The sequence below is a fragment of the Passer domesticus genome, chromosome 22, assembly GCF_036417665.1.
Source record: "Passer domesticus isolate bPasDom1 chromosome 22, bPasDom1.hap1, whole genome shotgun sequence".
Classification (NCBI taxonomy): Eukaryota; Metazoa; Chordata; class Aves; order Passeriformes; family Passeridae; genus Passer; species Passer domesticus.
In genome coordinates, this window is record NC_087495.1 from 7,493,971 (window position 1) to 7,518,384 (window position 24,414).

General features: G+C 53.4%; 1 protein-coding gene across 1 annotated transcript; it reads left to right on the forward strand.

Annotated features, from left to right (window-relative positions):
* The first annotated feature begins 101 nt into the window (after positions 1 to 101).
* PIK3CD (phosphatidylinositol-4,5-bisphosphate 3-kinase catalytic subunit delta) lies at positions 102 to 23,724 on the forward strand. The gene is made up of 24 exons (XM_064396814.1): positions 102 to 219; positions 5,438 to 5,511; positions 5,875 to 6,038; positions 7,555 to 7,783; positions 8,368 to 8,591; positions 9,299 to 9,478; positions 10,075 to 10,224; positions 10,503 to 10,592; positions 12,169 to 12,390; positions 15,024 to 15,120; positions 15,426 to 15,556; positions 16,130 to 16,189; positions 16,319 to 16,486; positions 16,963 to 17,084; positions 17,240 to 17,383; positions 17,924 to 18,023; positions 18,595 to 18,773; positions 18,976 to 19,085; positions 19,365 to 19,443; positions 19,652 to 19,819; positions 21,050 to 21,173; positions 21,463 to 21,608; positions 21,856 to 21,988; positions 22,489 to 23,724. Exons 3-24 carry the CDS (start codon positions 5,898 to 5,900, stop codon positions 22,624 to 22,626), a joined length of 3,135 nt encoding a protein of 1,044 aa, XP_064252884.1. The 5' UTR covers positions 102 to 219; positions 5,438 to 5,511; positions 5,875 to 5,897; the 3' UTR covers positions 22,627 to 23,724.
* The last annotated feature ends 690 nt before the right edge of the window (positions 23,725 to 24,414 follow it).

Genomic DNA, 24,414 nt, shown 5'->3' on the forward strand with positions numbered 1-24,414 from the left:
ACCGGGAAGGCGGCAGGGCAGCAGCGGGGCAGCACCGGGGCAGCACCGGGAAGGCGGCGGGGCAGCACCGGGGCAGCACCGGGGCAGCGGCGGGCCCGTGCCGGGGCGGGGCGGGCTCGGCGGGCGCGGCCCCTCGGCGGGCGGGGCCGGGGCGGCGCCGGAGCGGGGCCGGGAGCGCGGGAGCCCCGCAGCCCCCGGGACCCCCGGCCGGCAGCGCAGGTGAGAGCCGGGATGGGGCCGGGATGGGGCCGGGAGCGGGGCCCGGGCGGGCCGGGGCTCGCGGTGCGCGGCCGGGGCTGCGGGGCCGCCTGCGGCAAACGCCGGCTGCGCTCGGGCTCCGGCAGCGCCGCTGCTGCTGCTCGGGAAAAGCGCTCCTGCCTCCCGGGGAGCGGGGCCGGCACCGCCGCTGGCCGCCGGAGCCGCCCGGGGACCGAGGGATGGATGGATGGATGGATGGATGGATGGATGGATGGATGGATGGATGGATGGATGGATGGATGGATGGATGGATGGTTGTTTTGGCCCCTCATCACCTGCCGGCCCACCCCACCGGCTGTGCTGGTGTCTGCCTGGCCTTCAGGTGGCTCTGGCACATGGCGCGTTGTCGCCACGATTGTCCCCGCCGGGCCTGGGGAGTGGCAGCACCTGGAGCGGCCACCCGGACCGTCCCTGGGGCAGGGCTTGTGCTGCCTGGCTCGGCTGCCCACAGCCATGTGTGGTTCTGCTCTGGTGAGCTTTGGATCGTGTTTTTGGCAGGCCATGAGAGTGTTCTAAGAGCTCCCAGAGGAGAGTCTGGAGCGTGGCACGCTGTACGTGCCCGGGGTGGGAACCTGGACGTTGAATGTCATGGTGGAAGTCATCAGAAACGTGTGACTTGTGTTTTGTTCCCATCCACAAGATGGACTCGGGTTTCTGGCATTGTGGAGCCGTTGGGAGCAGTTGAAAAAGCCTAATTTCAGCAACTTCTTCAGCTGGAAGCTTTCGTTTATCACAACTTCCTCCAGCTCCCAGGCTCTGCCCGTGCTAGCAGTAGCAGCAAGGGTGCAAGGATCTCGTGTCACTTTGGCAGCATGTAAGAGTCACAGCAGCCCCATGGGTTACAGGCTGTACTCGTGCATGTGAGAGAGCTGAAACACGGGGGAGTTGGTTGTTTGAAGTTGTGCAGCAAACACTTGTCAGGTTTGGGAGCAGAGCTGTGCACAGGGCTGGTTTTCAAGCTTTTGCTTTAACCACTGGATATACGGTTTCCCTCTGGGTAGTTCCTCAGGCAGTGCTGTGAACTTGCCTAAAAGCTGCTTGGAAGTTTCCACCAAGGTTCTCGAGTGTCCCATCAGGTGCTTTTCTCACTCTGTGGTGTCTCTCTCTGGTGATACTGTTTTACTCCCAGAATGAGGAATGGCTTTACATTTATTTTCCTCTCAAGTTGTTTTGCCTGAACTCCTCTTTCCCTCCCTCTGGCTGTTGCTTCTGGTTGGATCTAAGGTTCTGCTGAGCCTGAGTGGTGGCATATTGCTCTGGTGCTCCTCTGGAGCTGGGAGCCCCAAAAACTGCAGCCTGTTTTTATCAGCACACGTGCATTCTGCTTTCCTATCTCTTCTCTTGCTGACAGCCCCTCTCATCATCAGGCCTGCACACAAACAAGGTTATCCCCAGTTCAGATCACATTAGTGTAGTTCTGCTCCCATTACTTTTCCCTGTGAGGCTGTTTTGTGGCAGTGTGTGTGTGTGAGGTGGGCATTGAACAATTTAAAAGCTCAAAGGAGATTTTATTGCATTAAGGAAAGGGGATTCTTTAGCCCCAGTGGCTGTTTAAAGCCTGTTCCACATAACCAGGACACATCCATGGATGGTAGGAAAATCCGTGGTTCTCCAGTGACATCTTGGTGCACGGAAGATGCTGAATTTTGTTAATTAAGTGCTGGTTTTCATCAGCACCTCTGGCAGGGAAGGGGATGCTCTGTAGTCTCAGAGGCCTGAAGAGTTAGGTGAGGGCATTTTCATCCCTTGCCAGGGACAGTTCATGGTACAGCTACATCCATCTAATGGTTTGTGTAAATCAGATTAATCAGGGGCTCAGAAATACCTGAGAAAAGGCATTGTCAAAGCAGCATAACTGTGTCTGGTGTGTAGATGAACAATGAACTGCTGTTGAAAGAATGAGTGAATCAGTGCAGACAACTCTGGCAGGATAGGAGAGATCAATGTATGAAATGGAAGCTGATAATATGAAAAAAAAACCCACTTTGTTTGATTTTTATATTTGGTGGAGGTAGAAGTCATATGATGGTAAACCAGGTAAAGGGAATTCAAATACTCTAAACTAGGGTTTGAGGAAGATAAAAAGCCAGGCTCTTGATTTTAGGGGTTGTCCAGTGCTGGAATGGTTTTCCACACTTTCCTGAGGAGCCCCCAGTGTTTTCCTACCTGGTTCATGACCCGAGTTTGACACCTGTGGTGTGTTGAAGGAGGAACCAGAGCTGTGGTCTGTCCTGAGGGTGCAGCCCTGTCCTGGAGCTGAGGCAGAGCAGAGGTGGCACAGCTGGGACTCGGATGCTGTTTCACAGGAGGCTGCTGGGATGGAAACATCAGTGGGCTCGGGAGCAGAGCCTGACCTGCACAGCAAAGGCACAGCCCAGCCTGGTTCTGTGTGTGTGTGTGGAGAGGCTGGCACTGGCTGTGGGTCCCAGCAAACCCTGCTGGGGGGAGCTCCTCTCCAAACTCCCGTGTGCAGGCACAGTTTGACACTCACCTGCTGCAGGATCCTTCCCAATCTCCCCTGAAGGGCAATTTGGGGGTTCCTTTACTGCCAGTCACACTCAAATGATTGCCTGCAGTGTGGACCTGTTTTACTACCCTGTGACCCCAGCCAGAATATCAAAACCAAGCTCAGATCCCTCTGAGAGCAGCCTGAAGTGCTGCGGGAGCTCAGAGCTCTGCCCAGGGCCCTGCCTGTGTGCCAAAGCCATGGCAAACACGTGTGTGCCCCCAGACCCGGTGCTCCCCTCCCAGGCAGGCTCCTGGCTGCAATGAAAGTGGCTTCCTGCCTCTCCCACGCAGCCCTTCACCTGTGGGCTCTGCGCTGCTCATTTCCTATAAGCTGCAGGTATTTTGGTACTCCTGGGGTTTTCTAATGCTACAATTTGTTTGTGGGTGTTGCTGCAGCTTCCGTGTCTGACTGATGCTGCAGCCTTGCAGAGGAAGGCTGCTCCATGGCTGGTCTTGCTGCTTTCTTTTTTGGGTTCTTTTTTTTTTTTTTTGCCTTTTCCTCTCCAAAGCAGTTTCATGTTGTAAACACCAGAGCTGTGGTTGATAAACTCCACAAGAGGAAATTGAAATTTGTGTTAGTAGGTTTTGTGTCGGCTCCTGGCTTGTTAAATACTGGCTGGGTGGTTTCAGATGTCTCCTGCACCCTGGCACTCTGCACAAATTCACCTTTCCTCACAGCCCTCACCTGTGCTCCTCCTGTTGCTGATGCTGTGCCTCTATTCTCTGTATGGCATCCAGTAAAATTGGGGTTTATTTCTCAGCTCTGCCTTGGCCAGCTCCCCTCTTTGCTGAAAATACATTTATGACCTGCACACTAAATTCTGCAAGGGGAGAGCAGCCTGTAGCTTTCCTGCAGAGTAAAGAATAATGAACTGAGCAGAGGGCACAGGGGAAGTTGTGGAGTTACCTTCATTTAAAAAGTGAAATTTTGTCTCATGGTTTTCCTCCACCACTTTTACTGCCTGGTGGTGAAGAGATCTGGGCTTTAAAAATTGACAATTATATTGGAGAATTTTTTTTTTTGAAGACTGCTGCAGTGAAAGACAGAGAGTATATCTCAGATTACTCCAGTAGTGTAAACCCTGCCAAAAAGGAGTGATGCTGCTGTTCACGACCCAGAGAAAAGGGAGTTGTAATTACTTGTACACACGAGGTCAAGACAGCACAGACAAGGTTGGAGAACTCTGTTCAGCTTCCCAGGGCAAAGGGGGAGAGGGAAGTCAGGCAGTGCAGGATCTGTGCAGAGCTGGCCTCGTGGAAGAACTGTCACATCAGACCTGAGCTCCAGCAGGTAGAACATTCTGAATTTAGCAGTGGGAAGGGGAGAGACTTGGTAAAAGATGTATTAGAAACTAGGAAAGTCCAGAGTTGTTCTTCCTTTGGTATATTCACACCAGGAAAAAATCCTGCATCCTGTAAATCAGGGAGTGTGGAAAGACAAGGTGCTGAGCTTGAGCTGACACTGTCGTGCTCTTGGCTTGGGCAGGCACTTTGTGTTCTCTGGGATGAGGTGCCAGACAGAAATCCTCAGCAGGAGGAAGCAGCTCAGCCTTGGCTGTGTCTGTCTCTGCTGGTCACTAGAGCTGTGGTGGTTTGCTGATTCAGGCTGAGGTAGCAGATTCACCAGAAACCTGCTGGTTTTAGTGTTGGTGGGCAGAGAACAAGGGCAGCTTGTGTTGCTTTATTCAGACTGGTGAGCCTTGCCTCCTCCCCGCTGCTGCCCTCGCTGCAGGGTGGTTTGTGGTGCTGCAGCTGAGGAAGCAGGACAGATAAGGCACAGCTCATGTTTCTGGGAATCCTGACCTCACTGCTGACAGGGAAGTGGTGTGCTCCCAGGACCTGGCAGATAAGATGCTGGGCTCCTTGTGCTTGCTGGAGCCCAGGGCTGGCTCCTGAGGAGCTGCCAGCAGCCCTTTGTGGTTTGGGAATCAGCTGCTCTTTGCTCAGCTCCCTTCAAAGCCTCTGCACCCACGGCTGTGTTTAAAGTTGTGGATGGGGAAATGTTGTGCTGCTTTCATGGGCTGAGGAGAAGGGACACAGGCTGGCTCAGGGCTGAGCCCCTTCCAGGCTGTTCCCCGGGGATGTTCCTCTGCTGACCTGCAGAAAAACTGGCCAGAGGGAGTTGGGGTGAGCTGGTTTCTCTAAATTAGTTAGAATTTCTGACTAATTCTTGGGGTGCTTGCAGGGAATTAGAGCCACGTCCCTGGGTCCTGCTGGAGCCAGTGCCAGCAGTTCCAGAGTCCCAGCACGTGGGGACACCACGCTCTGCCACTTGCCATCCGTGCAGCAAACCAGAGGGTTTATTGCTGTAGCATTGTGCTTGTGGGCAATGGATGGAGGCTTTGTTACAGGTCTTTGAGAAAGAAATGTCTGCCAGGCTGCTGGTGAATGCCTTTTGTTTCATCCTGTGTTTGGAACCAGCAGTTTGTACCTGACAGCGTTCAGATTCTTGCTCTCTTTGCATTCCCTGGATGTACTGGAAATAAATTGTAGCATCCTGCCAAGGGAGAGGCTGCAGGGGGAATTAACAAACTTGTTCTGATTGCCTCACCCTTCAGCTTCATTTTCCTATACTTGTAGAGAGGGGATGTACAGCAGAGTATTGTTTGTTTGTGTGTATAAAAATGCATGCATGCTTGGAACCAGCAACAACTCTTTCTCCCTCTTGCAGGCTGGAACTGAGCTCTGGAAAAACAAAGTGGAGCTTGGAGCATGTGGCCTGAGGATTGCCTTGCACAGCCAGGGGTAGGAACTGACTGTTTCTCTTGGCTGCTTGGTCACAGATGAGCTAGTGGGACGATGCCTTTGTTCTCCAGAGTAGATAATTCTCTTATTTCTCTGTCAAATGCAGGTGTAGATGTTAATCCTGGCCTAGAAGGGATTAAGAGAGGGTTGCATTGAAATACAAACAAATGCTGTAGTTACATGTGGCTCAAAGGCACTGAAGTGGAATTTTTACTAATTCACTGACTTTTTCTGAGCTTTAAGGCTGTGCTGACCTTCCTTTCTTTGGGTTCTTTTGCACATTAATTTTCTACAGAGCCCAGCACAGAGCTGAGCAAATAACAGATAGCCAACAGCAGCAGGTTGTTTTCCCTTCCCTTGCAGGTGGTGGCCAAGCAGTGAGCAGGATGCCCCCAGGCATTTACTGCCCTACGGAATTCTGGTCCAAGGGGGAAAACCAAAACATCCAGGTGGACTTTCTGCTGCCCACAGGCATATACTTGAACCTCTCAGTGCCCTGCAATGCCAGCCTGGGCACCATCAAGCAGGTAACAGCCTTCCAGCAGCTTTGGGTGCCAGTCTGGGCTAGGCCAGAGCTCTGCCCCCAGCAGCAGGCACTGAGGATGAGAGTCAGAAGAGGGATGTGAAGTCATGTGAGAGTGCTGCCCACAGGGAGGGAGCATCCTTGGGAACTGGATAGTGTTGACAAGACTTGAGAAGCTCTTGGCTCCTGTCCTTGGCACCCTGACAGATTTCCTGTTACTGGGGGCAAGTTACTTAACCCAGTTTTGTTTCCAGTGTGGGTAATTGCTGTGTTTACAGGCCCAGAGTCAGCAGGTGCCTGCTGTGAGATGTTCAGGTGGGGGTGATTTAAGTGCTCAGGCTGAGGGATTGACACTGCCCGAAACAAGAGGAGAAAGGAAGTGATGAAAGGCATCTGCAAATAAATAAAAACTGCCCAGCAGCCACCAGGCCTGGCTGAGGGCCAGGGGACTGTGAGGAACCTGGGCTGTGCTCTGCCTTAGCTGTGTGCTGGGTGACAGCAGCACGGTGAGGTGTGCGGGGTGACAGCAGCAGGTGACAGCACAGTGACAGCAGGGTGACAGCAGCACAGTGAGGTGTGCAGGGTGACAGCAGCAGGGTGACAGCAGCACAGTGAGGTGTGCAGGGTGACAGCACAGTGACAGCAGGGTGACAGCAGCACAGTGAGGTGTGCAGGGTGATGGCAGCACGGTGAGGGAGGGTGACAGTGTGCAAGGTGACAGAGGGAGGGTGACAGCAGCATGGTGATGGTGTGCAAGATGACAGCAGCACACTGAGGTGTGCAGGGTGACAGCAGCAGGTGACAGCACAGTGACAGCAGCAGGGTGCCAGCAGCAGGGTGACAGCAGGGTGCCAGCGCAGTGGCAGCAGGTGACAATGGCAGCAGGTGCAGTGACAGCAGGGTGACAGCAGCATGGTGAGGTGTGCAGGGTGACAGTGGCACAGTGACAGCAGCAGGGTGGCAGCAGCAGGGTGAGGTGTGCAGGGTGACAGCAGCAGGTGACAGCAGGTGCCAGCGCAGTGGCAGCAGCAGGTGACAATGGCAGCGGGTGCAGTGCCAGCACGGTGGCAGCAGCACGGTAAGGTGTGCAGGGTGACAGCACGGTGATAGCAGGGTGCAGTGGCAGCGGGTGACAGCAGCATGGTGAGGTGTGCAGGGTGATGGCAGCAGGGTGACAGCACAGTGACAGCAGCAGGGTGACAGCAGGGTGACAGCAGGGTGCCAGCGCAGTGGCAGCAGCAGGTGACAATGGCAGCGGGTGCAGTGCCAGCACGGTGGCAGCAGCACGGTAAGGTGTGCAGGGTGACAGCACGGTGACAGCAGGGTGCAGTGGCAGCAGGTGACAGTGGCAGCAGTGGGTGCAGTGACAGCAGGGTGGCAGCAGCATGGTGAGGTGTGCAGGGTGGCAGCAGGGTGACAGCAGGGTGCAGTGGCAGCAGGTGACAGCAGCACAGTAAGGTGTGCAGGGTGACAGCAGCGGGTGCCAATGGCAGCGGGTGACAATGGCGCGGCTCCCGCAGGTGCTGTGGCGGCAGGCGCAGCACGAGCCGCTGTTCCACATGCTCAGCGGCCCCGAGGCCTACGTGTTCACGTGCATCAACCAGACGGCCGAGCAGCAGGAGCTGGAGGACGAGCAGCGCCGCCTCTGCGACATCCAGCCCTTCCTGCCCGTGCTGCGCCTCGTGGCGCGCGAGGGCGACCGCGCCAAGAAGCTCATCAACTCCCAGATCAGCCTGCTCATCGGCAGGGGTCAGCCTGACATGGGGACACGGGGGGCTTGGGGGGGCTCTGGGAGGTTCTGGGTATTTCTGGGTGGCTCTGGGTGGTTCCAGGTGTCTCTGGGCAGCTCCAGGTGGTTCCAGGTGGCTCTGGAGGCTCTCAGTGGCTCTATGTGGCTGTGGGTGGCTCTGGGTGGTTCTGGGCAGCTCCAGGTGTCTCTGGGTGTCTCTGGTTGTCTCTGGGTGTCTCTGGTTTGTTCTGGGTGGTTCCAGGTGGCTCTGTGTGGCTCTGCCTGGCTCTGGGTGTCACACAGCCCGTCCCAGCAGCCTGGCTGCCTGCAGGGCTGTGCTGGCACGCTGGGGCAGCAGCAGGATCCGTCTGCAGGGGATGCAGAAGGGGGGACACTGTGCAGGGCCAGGGCAGGTGGTGCTGCCTGCTGGCACCACTGAGGGGACAGTGCCACTGCACGTTGTCCATCCCTCCAAGCTGGCAGCTGGGCTGACCCTGCTTGGGCCATGTGCTCAGGGAGACTTCCACAGACCCCTGAGGAACAGGCTCATTTCCCCCGCTGGCTGCAGACCCTTATTTGGCCTTCCCCTCCTGCTTTGCCCCAGGTTTGCACGAGTTTGACTCCGTGCAGGACCCCGAGGTGAGCGAGTTCCGCGCCAAGATGTGCCAGTTCTGCGAGGAGACGGCGGCCCGGCGGCAGCAGCTGGGCTGGGCAGCCTGGATGGAGTACAACTTCCCCCTGCAGCTGGAGCCCGTGGCCAAGGGCCTCAGCTCGCTGCACATCCCCACCCAGAACATTTTTGTCAACATCAGGTTCCAGTCTGGCGGGGTAAAGCACAGAACTTTCCTGTCGCGGTGTGTGATGCTTTGTGCTGTTCCTTTGGAGGCTCTGAGCGTGTGGAGGCAGAGTTGTGTGTGCCTGGGCAGTGTTCCCATGTGCTCAGTGTCCATTCTCCAGCCTGGAGGTGCTTGGGGGGAGCTGCTCTCCCTCCTGCACTGGTGTGCTGGTTAGCTGGGAGCTGAGCTTGCTGCCTGGCGTGGGCTGGGAACCTTTTTGGGTTTGGGTGGGAAAGCAGCACAGAATCCAGAGCCTGGCTCTCCTTTGGAAGCTCAGGAGCCTGCTCAGCAGGCACAGCTTGCAGGCACTGCTCTGTGCTGCCCCTGCTCCTGCCTGGGCTCACGTTCTGCCTGTTGTGCCTGGGCATGGAGCAGGGTCACCCTTGCAGAACAGCCTTCAGAGCAGTGAGCTGGAGCGTGGGGACCCTCCCAGCCTCTGCCCTGCTGCTGGAATGACTGGGGGAAGGTTCTGAATGGCTGGCAGCCACATGAACTGGTGATTCTGCTGAAAATTGAAGTTCCTGATTTCCAGCCTTGTGCTTACACTGCTGAAACTTGCTCAGCTTGGCAGGAACAATATCCCCACTTACCCTGATGTGTGTGACTTGCCTCCCATGCTGCTCCTCAGTGCCAGCAGCACTCTGTGCCACGCCAGCCCCGTGCTGCTGCCTGACATTTGCTGTGCTGTTGGGGTTGCAGGAGAGCTTCATGTTCCAGATCTCCCCCTGGGACTTCCCCATCACCCTGATGAGCTATGCTGTTAAGAAACACGCCACGGTGTTCCGCCACGAGGCCGTGCACAGGCCAGAGGACTACACCCTGCAGGTGAATGGGAAATGTGAATTCCTCTATGGCAACTACCCCCTGCACCAGTTCCAGGTGAGCCTCGTGTCTTGCTTTATCAGGGACTGTTCCCACATGGCCTTCTCTTGTGGGGGCGTGGGCTGGGACGTGTTGAGAAGGAGAGAGTGCTGTTTGCAGCAGTGCAGCACAAACTGGCAGCACCTGCATGCTGCCTAGGACAAGAGTGCTTCCAGCAACCTAACCAACCTTTATTTTTGGGGGCCAGTGGTCTGAGCCTGTTCCTGGGTGCCAAGTGCTGTGTAAATGCATTTACAGGCTGTGGTTCTGGAAATATCTGCTGGCTTGTATGGTGGGGTGAGGGCTCTCCCATTGAAAGTTGGGCAAGTGATCCTGAATCATGTGCTCCTCTGGCAGGGCAGGCTGCTGCTGGGAGTGCTGAATCCTCCTCAGTGTTTTCCCTTAATGCAGCCATTTGAGCCCATTGATGAAATGCCAGCTATAAAAGGCACTTCATATTCTCAGCTCTGGCAGCAAGAGGCCGGCGAGTTGCAGGTTGATAAAGCAGGAGGAGATAATTGGGAGCTGGAATTGGATGGTGGCCGTGTCCTTGCCTGGGTCCCTGCAGGGCTGGCGGCTCTGAGGGTGGCCTGGCTGACCCTGTCCCCTCTCAGCACATCCGCAGCTGCCTGCAGCGGGGCCAGACCCCCCACCTGACCATGGTGCACTCCTCTGCCATCATTGCCATGAGGGACGAGCAGAGCAACTGCATCACCAGCCCCCCAAAGGCCGCCTGCAAGCCCCCCCCGCTCCCCAAGAAAAAGGTACAAGGGGACAGGGACCCCTGGCTCACCCTGGGTGCTGCTGGGCTGGGCTGGGCTGGGGCAGCAGTGGGAGTTCCCTGCCCTTCTCAGGGCAGCTGGGGAACGGGGTGGGAATTTCCAGCCAGCCTTCCAGCCCCCTCCACAGCCTCCCTGGCTGTCCCAGGCTTCCTGTTCTTTGCTGTGGGGCCCAAAAGCACGGGATGGGAGATGAGTTCTGGTGCTGACTCGAGAGGCCTCTGTTGCATCTGTTTCTGATCAGGGCCCTTTTCTCTTTCCAGCCAAACTATGGCTCTCTCTGGTCCTATGAGCAGCCCTTCTACATCGAGCTGGTGCAGGGCAGCAAGGTCAATGCTGACGAGAGAATGAAGGTGGGGCCTGACTCTGTCTGGGGTTTGTACCTGCGCCTTCCCAGTCACAGCCTCTCTGTGTGGGGGGCACAGTGGGGCTGGCACTGTGATCCCACCTGCTCCATTCAGCCCTTGGCAGTCCCTGACCTGCAGCACAAGGGATGGGGAGGGAGGAGGGCAGCCAGCAGCCCAGCCTTAGGAAAGCTGCTGCCCAGCAAAGAGAGCTGCTGCCCTGAGCTAATGGCACTGGGCAGGGCAAAGCCAGCTCTGGGAGGAGTGATGGGAGAGGTGGCGAGTGGCAGGGGGAAGGCAGCAGGCAGCAGAGGCCTGGCATGTGTGGGGTGTTTGCCATGAAGGGGGAAATGAGGAGAAGGGGAGCAGCTGCCCTTTGGGAAAAGCAAGAAAATGCCACATTAACCAATATGCAAGTGTGCACGAAGGGAGAAGATAACAGTGCCCTCACTGAAGCTGAGTAAGAGAGGGATTTCAGAACTGAGTGAGTTGGGAAAGGGGCAGGAGATGAGAAGGGGAGGGCAGGAGAAGGAGAGGGCAGGAGAAGGAGAGGGCAGGAGAAGGAGAGGGCAGGAGAAGAGAAGGGGAGGGCAGGAGAAGAGAAGGAGAGGGCAGGAGAAGGAGAGGGCAGGAGAAGAGAAGGAGAGGGCAGGAGAAGAGAAGGAGAGGGCAGGAGAAGAGAAGGAGAGGGCAGGAGAAGAGAAGGAGAGGGCAGGAGAAGAGAAGGAGAGGGCAGGAGAAGGGGAGGGCAGGAGAAGGAGAGGGCAGGAGAAGGAGAGGGCAGGAGAAGAGAAGGGGAGGGCAGGAGAAGAGAAGGAGAGGGCAGGAGAAGGAGAGGGCAGAAGAAGGAGAGGGCAGGAGAAGGAGAGGGCAGGAGAAGAGAAGGAGAGGGCAGGAGAAGAGAAGGGGAGGGCAGGAGAAGGGGAGGGCAGGAGAAGGAGAGGGCAGGAGAAGGAGAGGGCAGGAGAAGGAGAGGGCAGGAGAAGAGAAGGGGAGGGCAGGAGAAGAGAAGGAGAGGGCAGGAGAAGGAGAGGGCAGGAGAAGAGAAGGAGAGGGCAGGAGAAGAGAAGGGGAGGGCAGGAGAAGGGGAGGGCAGGAGAAGGGGAGGGCAGGAGAAGGGGAGGGCAGGAGAAGGAGAGGGCAGGAGAAGAGAAGGAGAGGGCAGGAGAAGGAGAGGGCAGGAGAAGAGAAGGAGAGGGCAGGAGAAGAGAAGGAGAGGGCAGGAGAAGAGAAGGAGAGGGCAGGAGAAGAGAAGGAGAGGGCAGGAGAAGAGAAGGAGAGGGCAGGAGAAGAGAAGGGGAGGCAGGAGAAGGGGAGGGCAGGAGAAGAGAAGGAGAGGCAGGAGAAGGAGAGGGCAGGAGAAGGAGAGGCAGGAGAAGGGGAGGCAGGAGAAGAGAAGGAGAGGGCAGGAGAAGAGAAGGAGAGGGCAGGAGAAGAGAAGGGGAGGCAGGAGAAGGAGAGGGCAGGAGAAGGCGAGGGCAGGAGAAGGAGAGGCAGGAGAAGGCGAGGGCTGCCTGTCCCGTTCCCTGGGGCACACCAGGCTGTAACTCCCCGTGTCTCACTGTGCTGCCCTGCTCTGGCCCAGCTGGTGGTGCAGGCAGGGCTGTTCCACGGCGCCGAGATGCTCTGCAAGACCGTGTCGAGCTCGGAGGTGAGCGTGTGCTCGGAGCCCGTGTGGCGGCAGCGCCTGGACTTCGACATCAGCGTCTGCGACCTGCCGCGCATGGCCCGCCTCTGCCTGGCGCTCTACGCCGTCATCGAGAAGGCCAAGAAGGCTCGCTCCACCAAGAAGAAGTCCAAGAAGGCTGTAAGTGAAGCCAGCCCAGGGCTGAGCTCAGGGCACGGTCCTGAGCCCGTGCACGTGGCTCTCAAAGCCTCAGGTTGATGAAACGGCTCGCGGGGCCCTGGGCAGGGACTCCTTCAGCAGAAGGGAGCTGGGAATGGCTGCCTGTAAGAAAGGCTGTTTTTATGTAATTTCTTCTCTAGAAAGGTCATTGAGAAACATGCCCAGCATGCCTGACCCAAAGAGGAATCACTTATCTCGGTGCCCCTGGTTCGCTCTCCTGCAACTTCCCTGTTTTGTAGTTGAGGTTAAACCATCATCTCCGTTGCATTTTCTTTCTAACAAGGTCCTTCCTGCAAGTCCCCAGTGGAGCAAATTACCAGCTAGGGAGGGAGAATTTACTGAGGAATGCAAACATTGATTATGGCAAAGCATTAGGCAAGGTAAAACTAAAGTGCGGATTCCTCAAGGTCACTGTCCAGGTGTTGCAAACTGACCATAGAAAGTGTTAAACCACCTTGGAAGATCTTGATTTGAGCATCTTAATCAGGTGCTTTTTCACTTTCCAAAACTCCTGTCCCATTAATAATTTAGTAACTAAAAGCAGATCCAGCTGCAGCCTTCAGTGGAATTGCTGATTTCCCAGAGTTGTAACGTAAGCCTCAAGCTCTGTTCTTGTGAGCAGCAAAGGCATTTGTGCCTCTGCAGATTGTTGTTTCTGTGACCACAAGGGCTGTTCCCGTGCCTTAAGGAGAGGGTTGCTCATGCCACCTGTGCTGGAGTGCAGAGCAATGAGGCACTGCTGAGCGTGGTGCAGGAGATTTCAGTTCTGCTCTCTCCTGGCTGCTGGGGGTTCTGAGCTTTGCTGTGCTGACATCAGTGGGGTTCTCAGGGCTGCTGGGCACTCCTGTCTGGGAGCCACAGCCAGCTCATCAATCCTGCTTGTGGGGACCAAGTTCTGGGTTGAAGGCTTTGGACTGGAAACATTTTGAGGCCAGGATCAGGATTAACAGTTTATTGTTGGGTTTCTTTTTTATTTAGGAATAGCAGAACCCCAGCTCTTGCTGGAGGCTTTTGTTGGACAGATCTGATTCATCCACGGGCTGGATGCTTGTGGTCACACTGGAATAATTTTCAGTTTGGAAGCAGTCAGAAGGAAATCTTGCTGTTCTGATTGACAAAACAGAGCCAGTCTGTTTAGCTGAGCTGTTAAGAGGATCTTATTCATCTTTTTCCCCATGGTGAGCTACAGCTCTGAGTGAAGTGCCCAGAAATAATTTCAAATTCTTGGTAAGGGCATTTTACAGAGTGCACCCTGATTTTTTTTTTGTTTGTTTGTTTTGATTGTCAGTTTTTTCTTTACTCAGAGGTTAATTCCATCCATGTTGTTTATATGCAGACTGTCCAGAGCAGATAGGTGGGACTACATCATTTACTACACAAAAGCAGGCATGTTTGCAGGCTGACTGCATGAGTCAGAGGGTTAATGTCACCCAGAGGGTTGGCTTTCAGTGTTTCTCTTAAATCATGCAGGAGATGGCTGTCTTTAGAATGCTGGATCCTGGATTTGCTGGACCTTATCCACCAGAAATCTTGCCTTGTGTTTTGGCAGGCTCTGAGCTGTGCTTAGATGTCATTTACTCTGTTAGAAAAGGTTATTGCTGCTGCTGGTGTTTTATTTGGCTTTTCCCTGTTGTCTGGAAGCTGATGTCTCGAATGTGATTTCACTGAAGATATTTGGAGTAATCAAATCAGCTCCAAGCTTGTGAGAGGCAGCTTGGGGTGACTCATTTTGTCACCCCAAAGTGAGGTGGGAAGTGGGGCTCTGTCACCTCCCCCAGTGCTGGGGTGTTCTGTGGGGCAAGGCTGCCCGTCTGCAATGCCCCAGTGGAACCAGATGTGTCTCTGTGGCTCTGTTTGGGGTGCCTCAGTGCAGAATTTCTCCTTTAACCCTTTCCCAGTTGTGTTCTGTGCTTGAGCCTGCTGTGATCTGAGCTCTGAGTGCTCGAGTGTTCCATCTGGGGAACCTGACTGCAGGAGAGCTGAGCTCACTCGTGGAACGTGTGTCTGCTCTGGGGCTGGGAGCTGGCTGAGGGCAGGGGATGGGTTCTTGTCTTGGCCATGTCCCAGCCACTTCACTTGCTGGAGTCTCCCTCCTCCAAAACCAGGCTGGGTTGGATTTGTGGGGTTTATTTTGGGGGTGTGGTGAGGGATTGGCAGCATAAAGTTTGATTTCTATAGATAGTGTTTATTATTGTACAAAGAAGCCAAGCCTTTTTTCCTATTTTGAGCTATTTCTAGCATCCTTAGTCTCCTTTTCCAAAATCCTGCCTACTCCGTGTTCCCTCTTTCAAAAGTAAAGTTCTTCTCCCTCCCCTCAAGTTGTGAAATATATTAAATATGTAATAGTTCCCTCAAATACTGAGGGTAGAGTAGCAAGGCCTCATTGGAAAATTAGAGATTGTTCAGCTCTGCCCAGTATCAGGTGAATACCTCTGTGGGGAGCCTTGGGCGCCATCCAGCACCACAAAGGAGCCCAGGTGCTGGCGGGTGCCCGGTGCCACCTGGCAGTCAGGTGTGGAGGGTTCACAGGCAGGGTGTGCTGTGCAGGGCTGTGTGCCTGCAGGGCAGGGCAGGGCACGGTGCTCTCTCTGCAGGACTGCCCCATCGCCTGGGCCAACGTGATGCTCTTCGACTACAAGGACCAGCTGAAAACGGGGGAGTGCTGCCTGCACATGTGGTCCTCCTTCCCAGGTAGGGCCCGGCAGGGCGCTGCTGCCCTGGGCACCCCCAGCCTCCCCACAGGCTCTGCTCTGTGCCCTGGTGGCAGCTGGAGCCCTGCCCGGGCGCGGCTTTGCTGAGCCTGGCTCTGCTGAGCCTGGCTTTGCTGAGCCTGGCTTTGCGGTGTGACCCGAGAGGTGGCTGCTCACCTGAGGATGCCCCTGACTGAGGGCTCGGGAGGGTGGCCAGGCAGTGCCCAGGGACAGCCCCTGCTCTGCTTTCTGCACCAAAGCTTGGCGAGGCTTGGGCTCACGGGTTTTGTGTGCTGTGTTTTTCAGATGAGAAAGGGGAACTTCTGAACCCCATGGGCACAGTGCAGTGCAACCCCAACACTGAGAGTGCAGCAGCCCTGGTCATCTGCTTCCCCAGCGTGGCAGCACATCCTGTGTACTACCCATCCTTTGAGCAGGTGGGGCACAGGCACATTTTGGGAATTCCCTCACTGTCCCTTCCAGTGGGGAACCTCTGGGGCAGCCATCACCAGGCACTGGTGCAAGCAAACTTGACTACTAGATATTGTTAACTGAAAATTTCACTTTTTCCTCTCACCTAATGGACCTTTGGGTGAATACTTTCCCGAGCTATGAATTACTGAAGAAATAGATGAGCATTTGTTTAGAAAATGGGTTTAACTGATCTGCCTTCAGTCTGCATCAGGCTCTGTAGGAAGGAAGGGGAATAAAGGGGAAATGAGTGAAGGCAGGCAGCTCCCTCCCTTTCAGCAGGGTGATAGCAGCCATGTGTGAGCTGGAGATTTTCCATCTGTCACTGCAACTGGAGGAAGAAATGTGCCTGTTCCAGGGGGGAGGGAGGTCTGTCTGTGCCCCCAGGAGCAGGGTCTGGCCCGGGGGCTGTGCCAGGCAGAAAGGGGAGCCCGGGGAGGTGACAGTGACTGACCTCCAGTGAAGGCAGCATGAAGTGATGGTGCCTGCACTGACAGAGGAGCTGAGAGCCTTCCTCACCCTCTCTGTTTGTGCCCCAGCTGCTGGAGTTGGGGAGGAATGGAGAACAGCCCCGAGCTGCCCCAGAAGATTCCGAGGAGGTGAGACTCCTGGCCCCAGTTTTCAGCTGGTTTCATGGGCTGGTTGCTCCCCCTTGCCCTCCATCCCTTTTCACCCAGCTGGGTGCTGCCCCAGCCCCGGCTGAGCCCGGGCGTGCTCCTGCTGTGCAGAAGCTGCAGCTGAAGGAGATCCTGGAGCGCCGCAGCCACACGGAGCTGTACGAGCACGAGAAGGACCTGGTGTGGAAGATGAGGTTCGACATCCGCGACCAGTACCCGCAGGCCCTGGCCAAGCTGCTCGTCATCACCAAGTGGAACAAGCACGAGGATGTCGCCCAGGTGAGCAGGCTGGGGCTGCCAGCAGGGCTCCTGCTCTGCTCCATCTCTGTGCCCACGTTCCTGAGCTGTGTTTGGGAGCCCAGCTCCGCAGGGGTGTTTCAGTTTTCTCAGGGACGTTCCCAGCTGGGGTCTGGCTCTTCTGGGCTCTGTTTGGTTCTGGGGGCTGTCCCAGATTTGTTACTGGCCAGCAAGGTCTTGTTTATGCCTTCAAGAAACTAGAGGCAAAAAAAATCTGTATAATTCTTGGGGAAAAAAGATATCTGGATTGAATTTTCCTAAATAATAGTAAGAGATCAGCACAAGCCCCCTCAATGGATCTGGTTTTGACCTGCTATCTGCAAACTTGCTGTGAGGCATCTATAAATAGTGGCCCCCCTGTAAGGAGCTGCTCTTTCATCAGTAGAATTTCAGATTTACATCCATTGTCATAAAAGCCTTGTTCCTTTTTTTAGCTATTTTCTTTTTGGTCATCACAGATGATTTCCCTGCTTCAGACCTGGCCAGAGCTGCCTGTCCTGAATGCCTTGGAGCTGCTGGATTTCAGCTTTCCTGACCGTTATGTTGGCTCCTTTGCCATCAACTCCCTGAAGAAGCTGACGTAAGTGCTGTCCCCAGGGAGAGGCAGAGCCCTTCTGTTTCTGCTCAGGCTGCTGAGGGGCTGTGAGCAGGGGCAGCCGTGTCTCTGCAGCGGGCACAGGAACAGCTGTGGCACCGAGGACAGGGCTGTGTTTCATGTTTCCTTTCTGTCCCCAGGGATGATGACGTGTTCCAGTACCTGCTGCAGCTCGTCCAGGTGCTCAAGTACGAATCCTACCTAGACTGTGAATTAACCAAGTTCCTGCTGGAAAGGGCATTGTCCAACCGCAAGATCGGCCACTTCCTCTTCTGGCATCTGAGGTGAACAGCAAATCTTTTGGGCTTTTTCTCAAAAATCAAGGGCAACCAGCATTTACTGAGCCCTTCATTGCTCTGTGATGTGGGAACTGCTACTTTTTACCTCGGGTGACTCAAAAGAATTATCCCAGGAGGACACAATATTGGCTTTATATTAATTTCTTTTTGTCTTTTGTCATTGTAGTGTTTGGGTTAGGTTCTGTTTCCAGAATTTACATATATTTGTGACTATACACACACGTACCTCTGAGCTGGAATTTGCTTTGGCCACCTGCCAGCTCTGAGCCATAAGCTCTGAGCTGTTCTTGCTCCCCAGGTGATGTCCTCAAAGGAGGGGTTGGGGGCTGAGTCACGCAAAAGATGTTTCATCCCCTCAAGCAATGGTTTTCCTCCATCACCTTCTGGGGTGGGGGCATTTTTTGTCCTCCCCCATTCCACAGGTGCTGTGGCTCCCCGTGGCTGCTGGAGGGGACAGGGGGTGGCCCTGCAGTGCCCCAGCCCTGCTGTCAGCCAGCCCTGCCCTGACCCTGCTGCTCCCTGCAGGTCGGAGATGCACGTGCCCGCTGTGTCCCTGAGGTTTGGGCTCATCCTGGAAGCCTACTGCCGGGGCAGCACCCACCACATGAAGGTGCTGATGAAGCAGGTACTGCTTGCTCTGGGCCTCCCCTCTGCCTGGCTCCCAGCTCCTGGCTTTCCCACATTGATGTCACCAGCACAGGAAAAGCCTCCCGAGGGCTGCTGGCTCTGGGGTCCCCTGGGGATGTCACCCCCACTGCTGCAGTCTGTCCAGAAGGGGCTGAGGTGTGCACAGCACTGCTGTTTCTAGACCAGCTGCCTGAGGGGCTGTGCACTGGGAGCTGCTCACAACCAGAGCTCCCCAAAAGCAGCAAAGGGCAGCCTGGGCTCAGTCTCATCCTCTGCACCTTTCCAGCCAGGGTCCCTCACTTCTTCCCTGGTGTGTGGTAATGTGCTTTATTCCTGCTGCAGCCACTACCTTGCATTGTGCCCAGCAGAGTATCCACAATTAATTACGGATCTTCCTCAAGCAGATACTACTAAATTTGTTCTGCTGCAATGTGTGAAATTGCTACAAATTGAAGAGGAAGTAAGAGATGGGACCAAGGTTTACATTTCACAGGAGATTTTAATGCTTTTTAAACTTTCTCCAGGAATTTCCTGTTTGTTAACCCTGTTTCATCCCTCCCTTTTTTCAGGGAGAAGCACTGAACAAGATGAAAGCTCTGAATGACTTTGTGAAAGTGAGTTCTCAGAAGGCCACCAAGCCTCAAACCAAGGAGATGATGCACATGTGCATGAAGCAGGAAACGTACAGGGAAGCCCTTTCCCACCTCCAGTCCCCCCTGAACCCCAACATCATCCTCGCTGAAGTCTGGTAAGGGAGAGATCTGCACCTCTGAATTTGTGTGAATTTTGTGCTTTGTTTCACACTGGAGCCAGGCTTTGTGTTATCCCAAGGTTCTTTCCTCATGGAAGTCCCAGGTCCATCAGTGGGTGGGGTTGCTGTAGGACTGGCAGCTTGGATGGCTGATATTTTGATAGATGCAAACTGAGGATAATATTTTTATTTCCTCTAGTGTGGATCAGTGCACCTTCATGGACTCCAAAATGAAACCTTTGTGGATTGTGTTTAATAATGAAGAGACAGGTCGAGGTGGAGTGGGTATAATTTTTAAAAATGGAGATGGTAAGTCTTTATTGTGCTTGTGAAAATACATCTTTTAGTCTCCAGTATCTACTGGGGTGAGTGGGCCTAAATCTGGACCATTAAGATGGTGTGTAAATTAGGAACTTCAATGTTTTTGGGTGAGTTTTTTGGTAGTAATCTGAAAATATATATTAACTCCCCTCTATATTTCACCTGCTTTTATTTCACCTGCTTCCCCCTTTAATTAAGACTTTAGTGCAGTGGTAATTGGATATTTTTGAACAGTAAAATGATCTTTTCCTCTGCAACGCTGCCCAGATCTGCGCCAGGACATGCTGACTCTGCAGATGATCCAGCTGATGGACATCCTGTGGAAGCAGGAGGGCCTGGACCTGAGGTGAGCAGTGTGCCCACAGCTGTCCTGCACCCACAGCCAGGACAGAGAGCTCGCTTTGCCCCCAGCAGGTCTGTCTGCTGCCCTGGGAGCAGCTGGGCAGCTCCTGTGGGGCAGGAGGGGAGAGACAGGCAGGCAAGGGAAAGCTGAAAATCACCACGCGCCGTTTGCGGGCAGGATTTCAGTGGAAGGGTTTCTTTCATCTCTGCAGGATGACCCCTTATGGCTGCCTCTCCACAGGAGACAAGACGGGGCTGATTGAGGTGGTCATGCACTCGGACACCATCGCCAACATCCAGCTCAACAAGAGCAACATGGTGGCCACGGCTGCCTTCAACAAGGACGCTCTGCTGAACTGGCTCAAGTCCAAGAACCCGGGGTGAGGGTCACCTTCCCCTCCTGGCCCTTCTCCTTCAGCTCTGCACAGCTCCAGGCTGTCCCACGGGCCGTGGCTGCTCCCCTGCCTGGCACACCTGGAGGCCTCGTGTGGATCTCATTTCCATTGAGATTTTGGCACCACCTTACTCAGAGCCCTTCACTTACAGACCTTGCAGCTCTTTTTTGTGAAGCAGGGGTGAGAGTCTGTAGCCATTATATTTTATGAAAAATCCTTTCCTAGGATTTTTCCCATCCTGAGGAGCTGAGAGCCTCAGGAAAGAAATGTAAACAATAACTGGAATACAACAGGTGCATCTTCCATTGGTCCATGTGGATTAGTTTCAATTGTTAACCAATCACAGCCCCCTGTGCCAAGGCTGTGAGCAGGCACAGGATTTTGTTATGCATTCTATTCTATTCTATTCTATTCTATTCTATTCTATTCTATTCTATTCTATTCTATTCTATTCTATCCAAGGCTGTGAGCAGGCACAGGATTTTGTTATGCATTCTATTCTATTCTATTCTATTCTATTCTATTCTATTCTATCCTATCCAAGGCTGTGAGCAGGCACAGGATTTTGTTATGCATTCTATTCTATTCTATTCTATTCTATTCTATTCTATTCTATTCTATTCTATTCTATTCTATCCTATCCAAGGCTGTGAGCAGGCACAGGATTTTGTTATGCATTCTATTCTATTCTATTCTATTCTATTCTATTCTATTCTATTCTATTCTATTCTATCCAAGGCTGTGAGCAGGCACAGGATTTTGTTATGCATTCTATTCTATTCTATTCTATTCTATTCTATTCTATCCGAGGCTGTGAGCAGGCACAGGATTTTGTTATGCATTCTATTCTATTCTATTCTATTCTATTCTATTCTATTCTATTCTATTCTATTTCTATTCTTGTTGTATTCTATTCTATTCTAATGTCTTGTAGCCTTCTGATCCTTCCTCTCTTTCTTGTACTTTTAGTATCGTTTTAATGTAGTATTTTAATATAATATATAGCATAATAAATCAGCCTTCTGAGCAAAATGGAGTCACGCCTCGAGTCCTCACACATGGGGTGTTGTCCACGAGAGGAGTCCTGCCTCCAGAGAGCACAACAGGAATCCGAAGGAGCTTCCCTCCCTTCTCCTGCCGCTGGAAACAGCCCTCCCCACGGCAGTGCTGGAGTCCAAAGTAAAATCACCTTTCACTCCTTCCTTCCCTCTCTAGAGATGCCTTGGAGCAAGCCATCGAGGAGTTCACCCTGTCCTGTGCTGGCTACTGCGTGGCCACCTACGTGCTGGGCATCGGGGACCGGCACAGCGACAACATCATGGTCCGGGAGACGGGGCAGGTGAGGAGGGGCTCGGGCAGGTGAGGAGGGGCTCGGGCAGGGGGCTCTGCCTGGGATGGGGGGCTCTGCCCAGGCTGGGGGGCTCTGCCCAGGCAGGGGGCTCGGGCAGGGCAGGGGGCTCTGCCTGGGATGGGGGGCTCTGCCCAGGCAGGGGGCTTGGGCAAGGGGGCTCTGCCCAGGCTGGGCCACCCCCTCCCTCCCTGAACCCCCAGCCAGGAGCTGCTCAGTGCAGTAACTGAAGAGAACTCAACACTGATAGGTAATATTCTGATTTTTTTATTTTTTCCAGCTGTTCCATATTGATTTTGGTCACTTTTTGGGGAACTTCAAGACTAAATTTGGTATCAATAGAGAACGAGTCCCTTTCATCTTAACCTATGACTTTGTGCACGTCATCCAGCAAGGAAAAACTAACAACAATGAGAAATTTGAAAGGTAAGTGCTGGGAGTTAAACTTGACTTCAGCTTTTGAAGCACTGAATTTTTAGTATTTATTTCCACCAATGAGTATTAGTATTATAAATATTTAGTATTAATTTCCACCACTAAGGCAGCTTCTAGCTGCCTGTGCAGGTGAAAATAAATCAATTATTAACTGGAGAGAGCGGGGTTCAGACTGCTGAAATGCTTCACAGAGTGGTGGAGCTTGCAGCCCTCACTGCTTCGGCTTTGCTCTGCTCAGGTTCAGGGGGTACTGTGAGAGGGCCTACATGATCCTGCGGCGCCACGGGCTCCTCTTCCTGCACCTCTTTGCACTGATGAAGGCTGCTGGGCTGCCCGAGCTCAGCTGCTCCAAAGACATCCAGTACCTAAAGGTAAGAGGAGACCCATGCAGGGGGTTAAACTGAGCACTGATTTGTGGCTGGTGAGGAGGGGTTCAGTGTGCAAGGCCAGATTCTTAGAAGCTCCAAATCAGTGAGTGGAGTCCAGTGCCCTGTGCAGGACACAGAAATGCCAGGTGCTGGTGCTCAGAAACCTCCTCAGGTTCTTCACCACCAAGGCAGCAGGTGCCCAGTGGCAGAAAGGAGGCAAAGCCTTGGCTCACATTTCCTGGTTTGCCTCCTGAGTCATAACCACCCATCCCTGGCAGCTGCAGAACACTGTCCAAGTGCAATCTGCTCTTTCCTGCACCAACAGAAGCAGAGGCTGCAAGTGTTTATCAGACAAAAAACCTCCTGCAACTGCAGGAACAATTAAAAATAATCAATAGCTACTCCATTCCTCTTTCAATGGAGTAATTTCTCATGAATAAATGTCTTACTGGCTGAGCAGTGCCTTGTTCAGTTGTGCACTGATTTGTGCCTCTTGCCTCCAGGACTCCCTGGCCCTTGGGAAGACTGATGAGGAGGCACTGAAGCACTTCAGAGTGAAGTTTAATGAAGCCCTGCGGGAGAGCTGGAAAACCAAAGTGAACTGGCTGGCACACAACGTCTCCAAAGACAACAGGCAGTAGAGCAGAGCTGCCCCAGGTGCCTGAGACTGAGCAGTGGTGCAGTGCAAGATCCCCCACTCATCCCAGAGATCAGACCTTGCTGCATGACTGAAACACTGCTGGCCTGTCCTCAGCCATGGCCTGTGGCTGCTCTGCATCTCTGGGGACAAGGGAGAGACGTGAGGCAATAAAACTGCATCCAGTGAAGGTAGGTGGGGGTACTGCACCTTGAGAACTCCTTGAGCTCCAAATACATGTTTCAGTGGAAGAGTCGAGGCACTGTAACATCCCTCCACTGTGCTAATGTCTGTACTTCTATTTCCTTGAAAATTTAGCTGAGCAGAGATCCCCCTGTGCCTGTAGCCCATCTTCTAGGACACCACTGTTACAGCTTAGAGGCATTAACTGCAGCATGTGGTCACTCCTGCCCCATGTCAGTGTCCACTGGGGTGGGTCAGCTCAAAGCACACCAAAGCTGACTCGGAGAAATGTTTTTACTCTGCCTTGAGACAGGATAAAAACATCCACACTCTCATATTGCTTTCTGTCTGCTCCAGAGGCCAAAGTGTTCTGAAACTGAGCTGGAACTCAGCTACTGCTGTCTAGAACTGGTGGCACAAAAGCAGCTTTGAGGTGGCCACTGGATCAGGTACTTTGCTTTCCAAAGTTAGGCTTTAGTTGAACCTCAAGTAATTCCTGCATTTCTGGATTAATTTTGGTTTCAGACCTGAAAATGCTAAGACTGCATTTTCAAATTAAAGTACTTACTGCTTGTCATAGAAGATGTTAAGCTGTGAGGTCTGTTCTGGTTCGGATCTACTCATACAAACCCTGTTGCCTCTCAAGCACCTGCTGGTAGAAGCAGCAGTTCTGGCATAGAAGACACCTCATTTTAATTTAATCTAACCCTGGGAGAGCCCCTTTTCCTACACCTTCAGATGATACTGTGACTGAAGCACTCAGGCTCCAACAGCTGCTTTGCTACTGGAGGGAAATACTGCAGGATTTAGAGCTCTGTGCAGGCTGATCAGTGAGAAACAGTCCTGAGCCTCTGGCCCATTTTAGAGTAAATATTGCTAGTTCCTTGCTTATTAAACTAATTTACAGAGCAAAAAGTATGCAAAAAAAGTCTGTGCAAGGTGAGATGCACTGACAGCACAGCCCGGATCAGGTTCTTGTGGAAGGGAAGACACTACAACTCCAGAGCTGCAGAAGCAATGCCCCTGCAGTGCCAGGGCCTGGTGGTCAGCACTGGCCCCTGCTCTCCTCAGTCCCTGGCACAGCAGAAAGGCCAGGCCCTCACAGATTTCAGAGCAGGGCTCCTGTCCTGCCCCTCGCTTTGAGAAGTGCAATAACACAAAGGTGTATCAGTGTCAACTGCAAGAACTGAGCACAGTTTTACAGAGCTTTCTTAGTCTGGAAAACTTGACTTACCTAGGAGCAGTAAAAAACTCAGTGAGTCGTCCTGTGGACCTTCTTCCTTGTACACCCTGGGAGAGAATCTTGGGTAAATCTCTGACAGCTCTGTTGGGCCAGCAAAGAGCCTTTGACTCCAAATTTGCAAAGCAGCAGCTCACCTGATGGTTTCCAGCAAGCTGAACTGTACTAAATATTGAAACTTAAATAATTTTCAAAAATGTTCCATTTCATTACAAGTGGCTTCTCATTTTTATAAATATGCTCAGAATGATGCATATAGGTGATGATAGACCGATTTCTATTTATTTAGAGATGTTTTTGTCATTTTTTTTAACTCTGTACAAACGGATTGTGCTTATTCTGTTGCCTTTGAAAAAGAAGTATTTTTTT

What these genes read in the sequence shown, in the direction of transcription:
- PIK3CD (XM_064396814.1), top strand. Translation starts at nt 5,898, where the DNA reads ATGCCCCCAGGCATTTACTGCCCTACGGAATTCTGGTCCAAGGGGGAA. An exon ending in CCCCGCTCCCCAAGAAAAAG is followed by an intron (nt 10,225 to 10,502) that starts GTACAAGGGGAC and finishes TTCTCTTTCCAG; the next exon opens with CCAAACTATGGCTCTCTCTG. An exon ending in TGAAGGTGCTGATGAAGCAG is followed by an intron (nt 18,024 to 18,594) that starts GTACTGCTTGCT and finishes CCCTTTTTTCAG; the next exon opens with GGAGAAGCACTGAACAAGAT.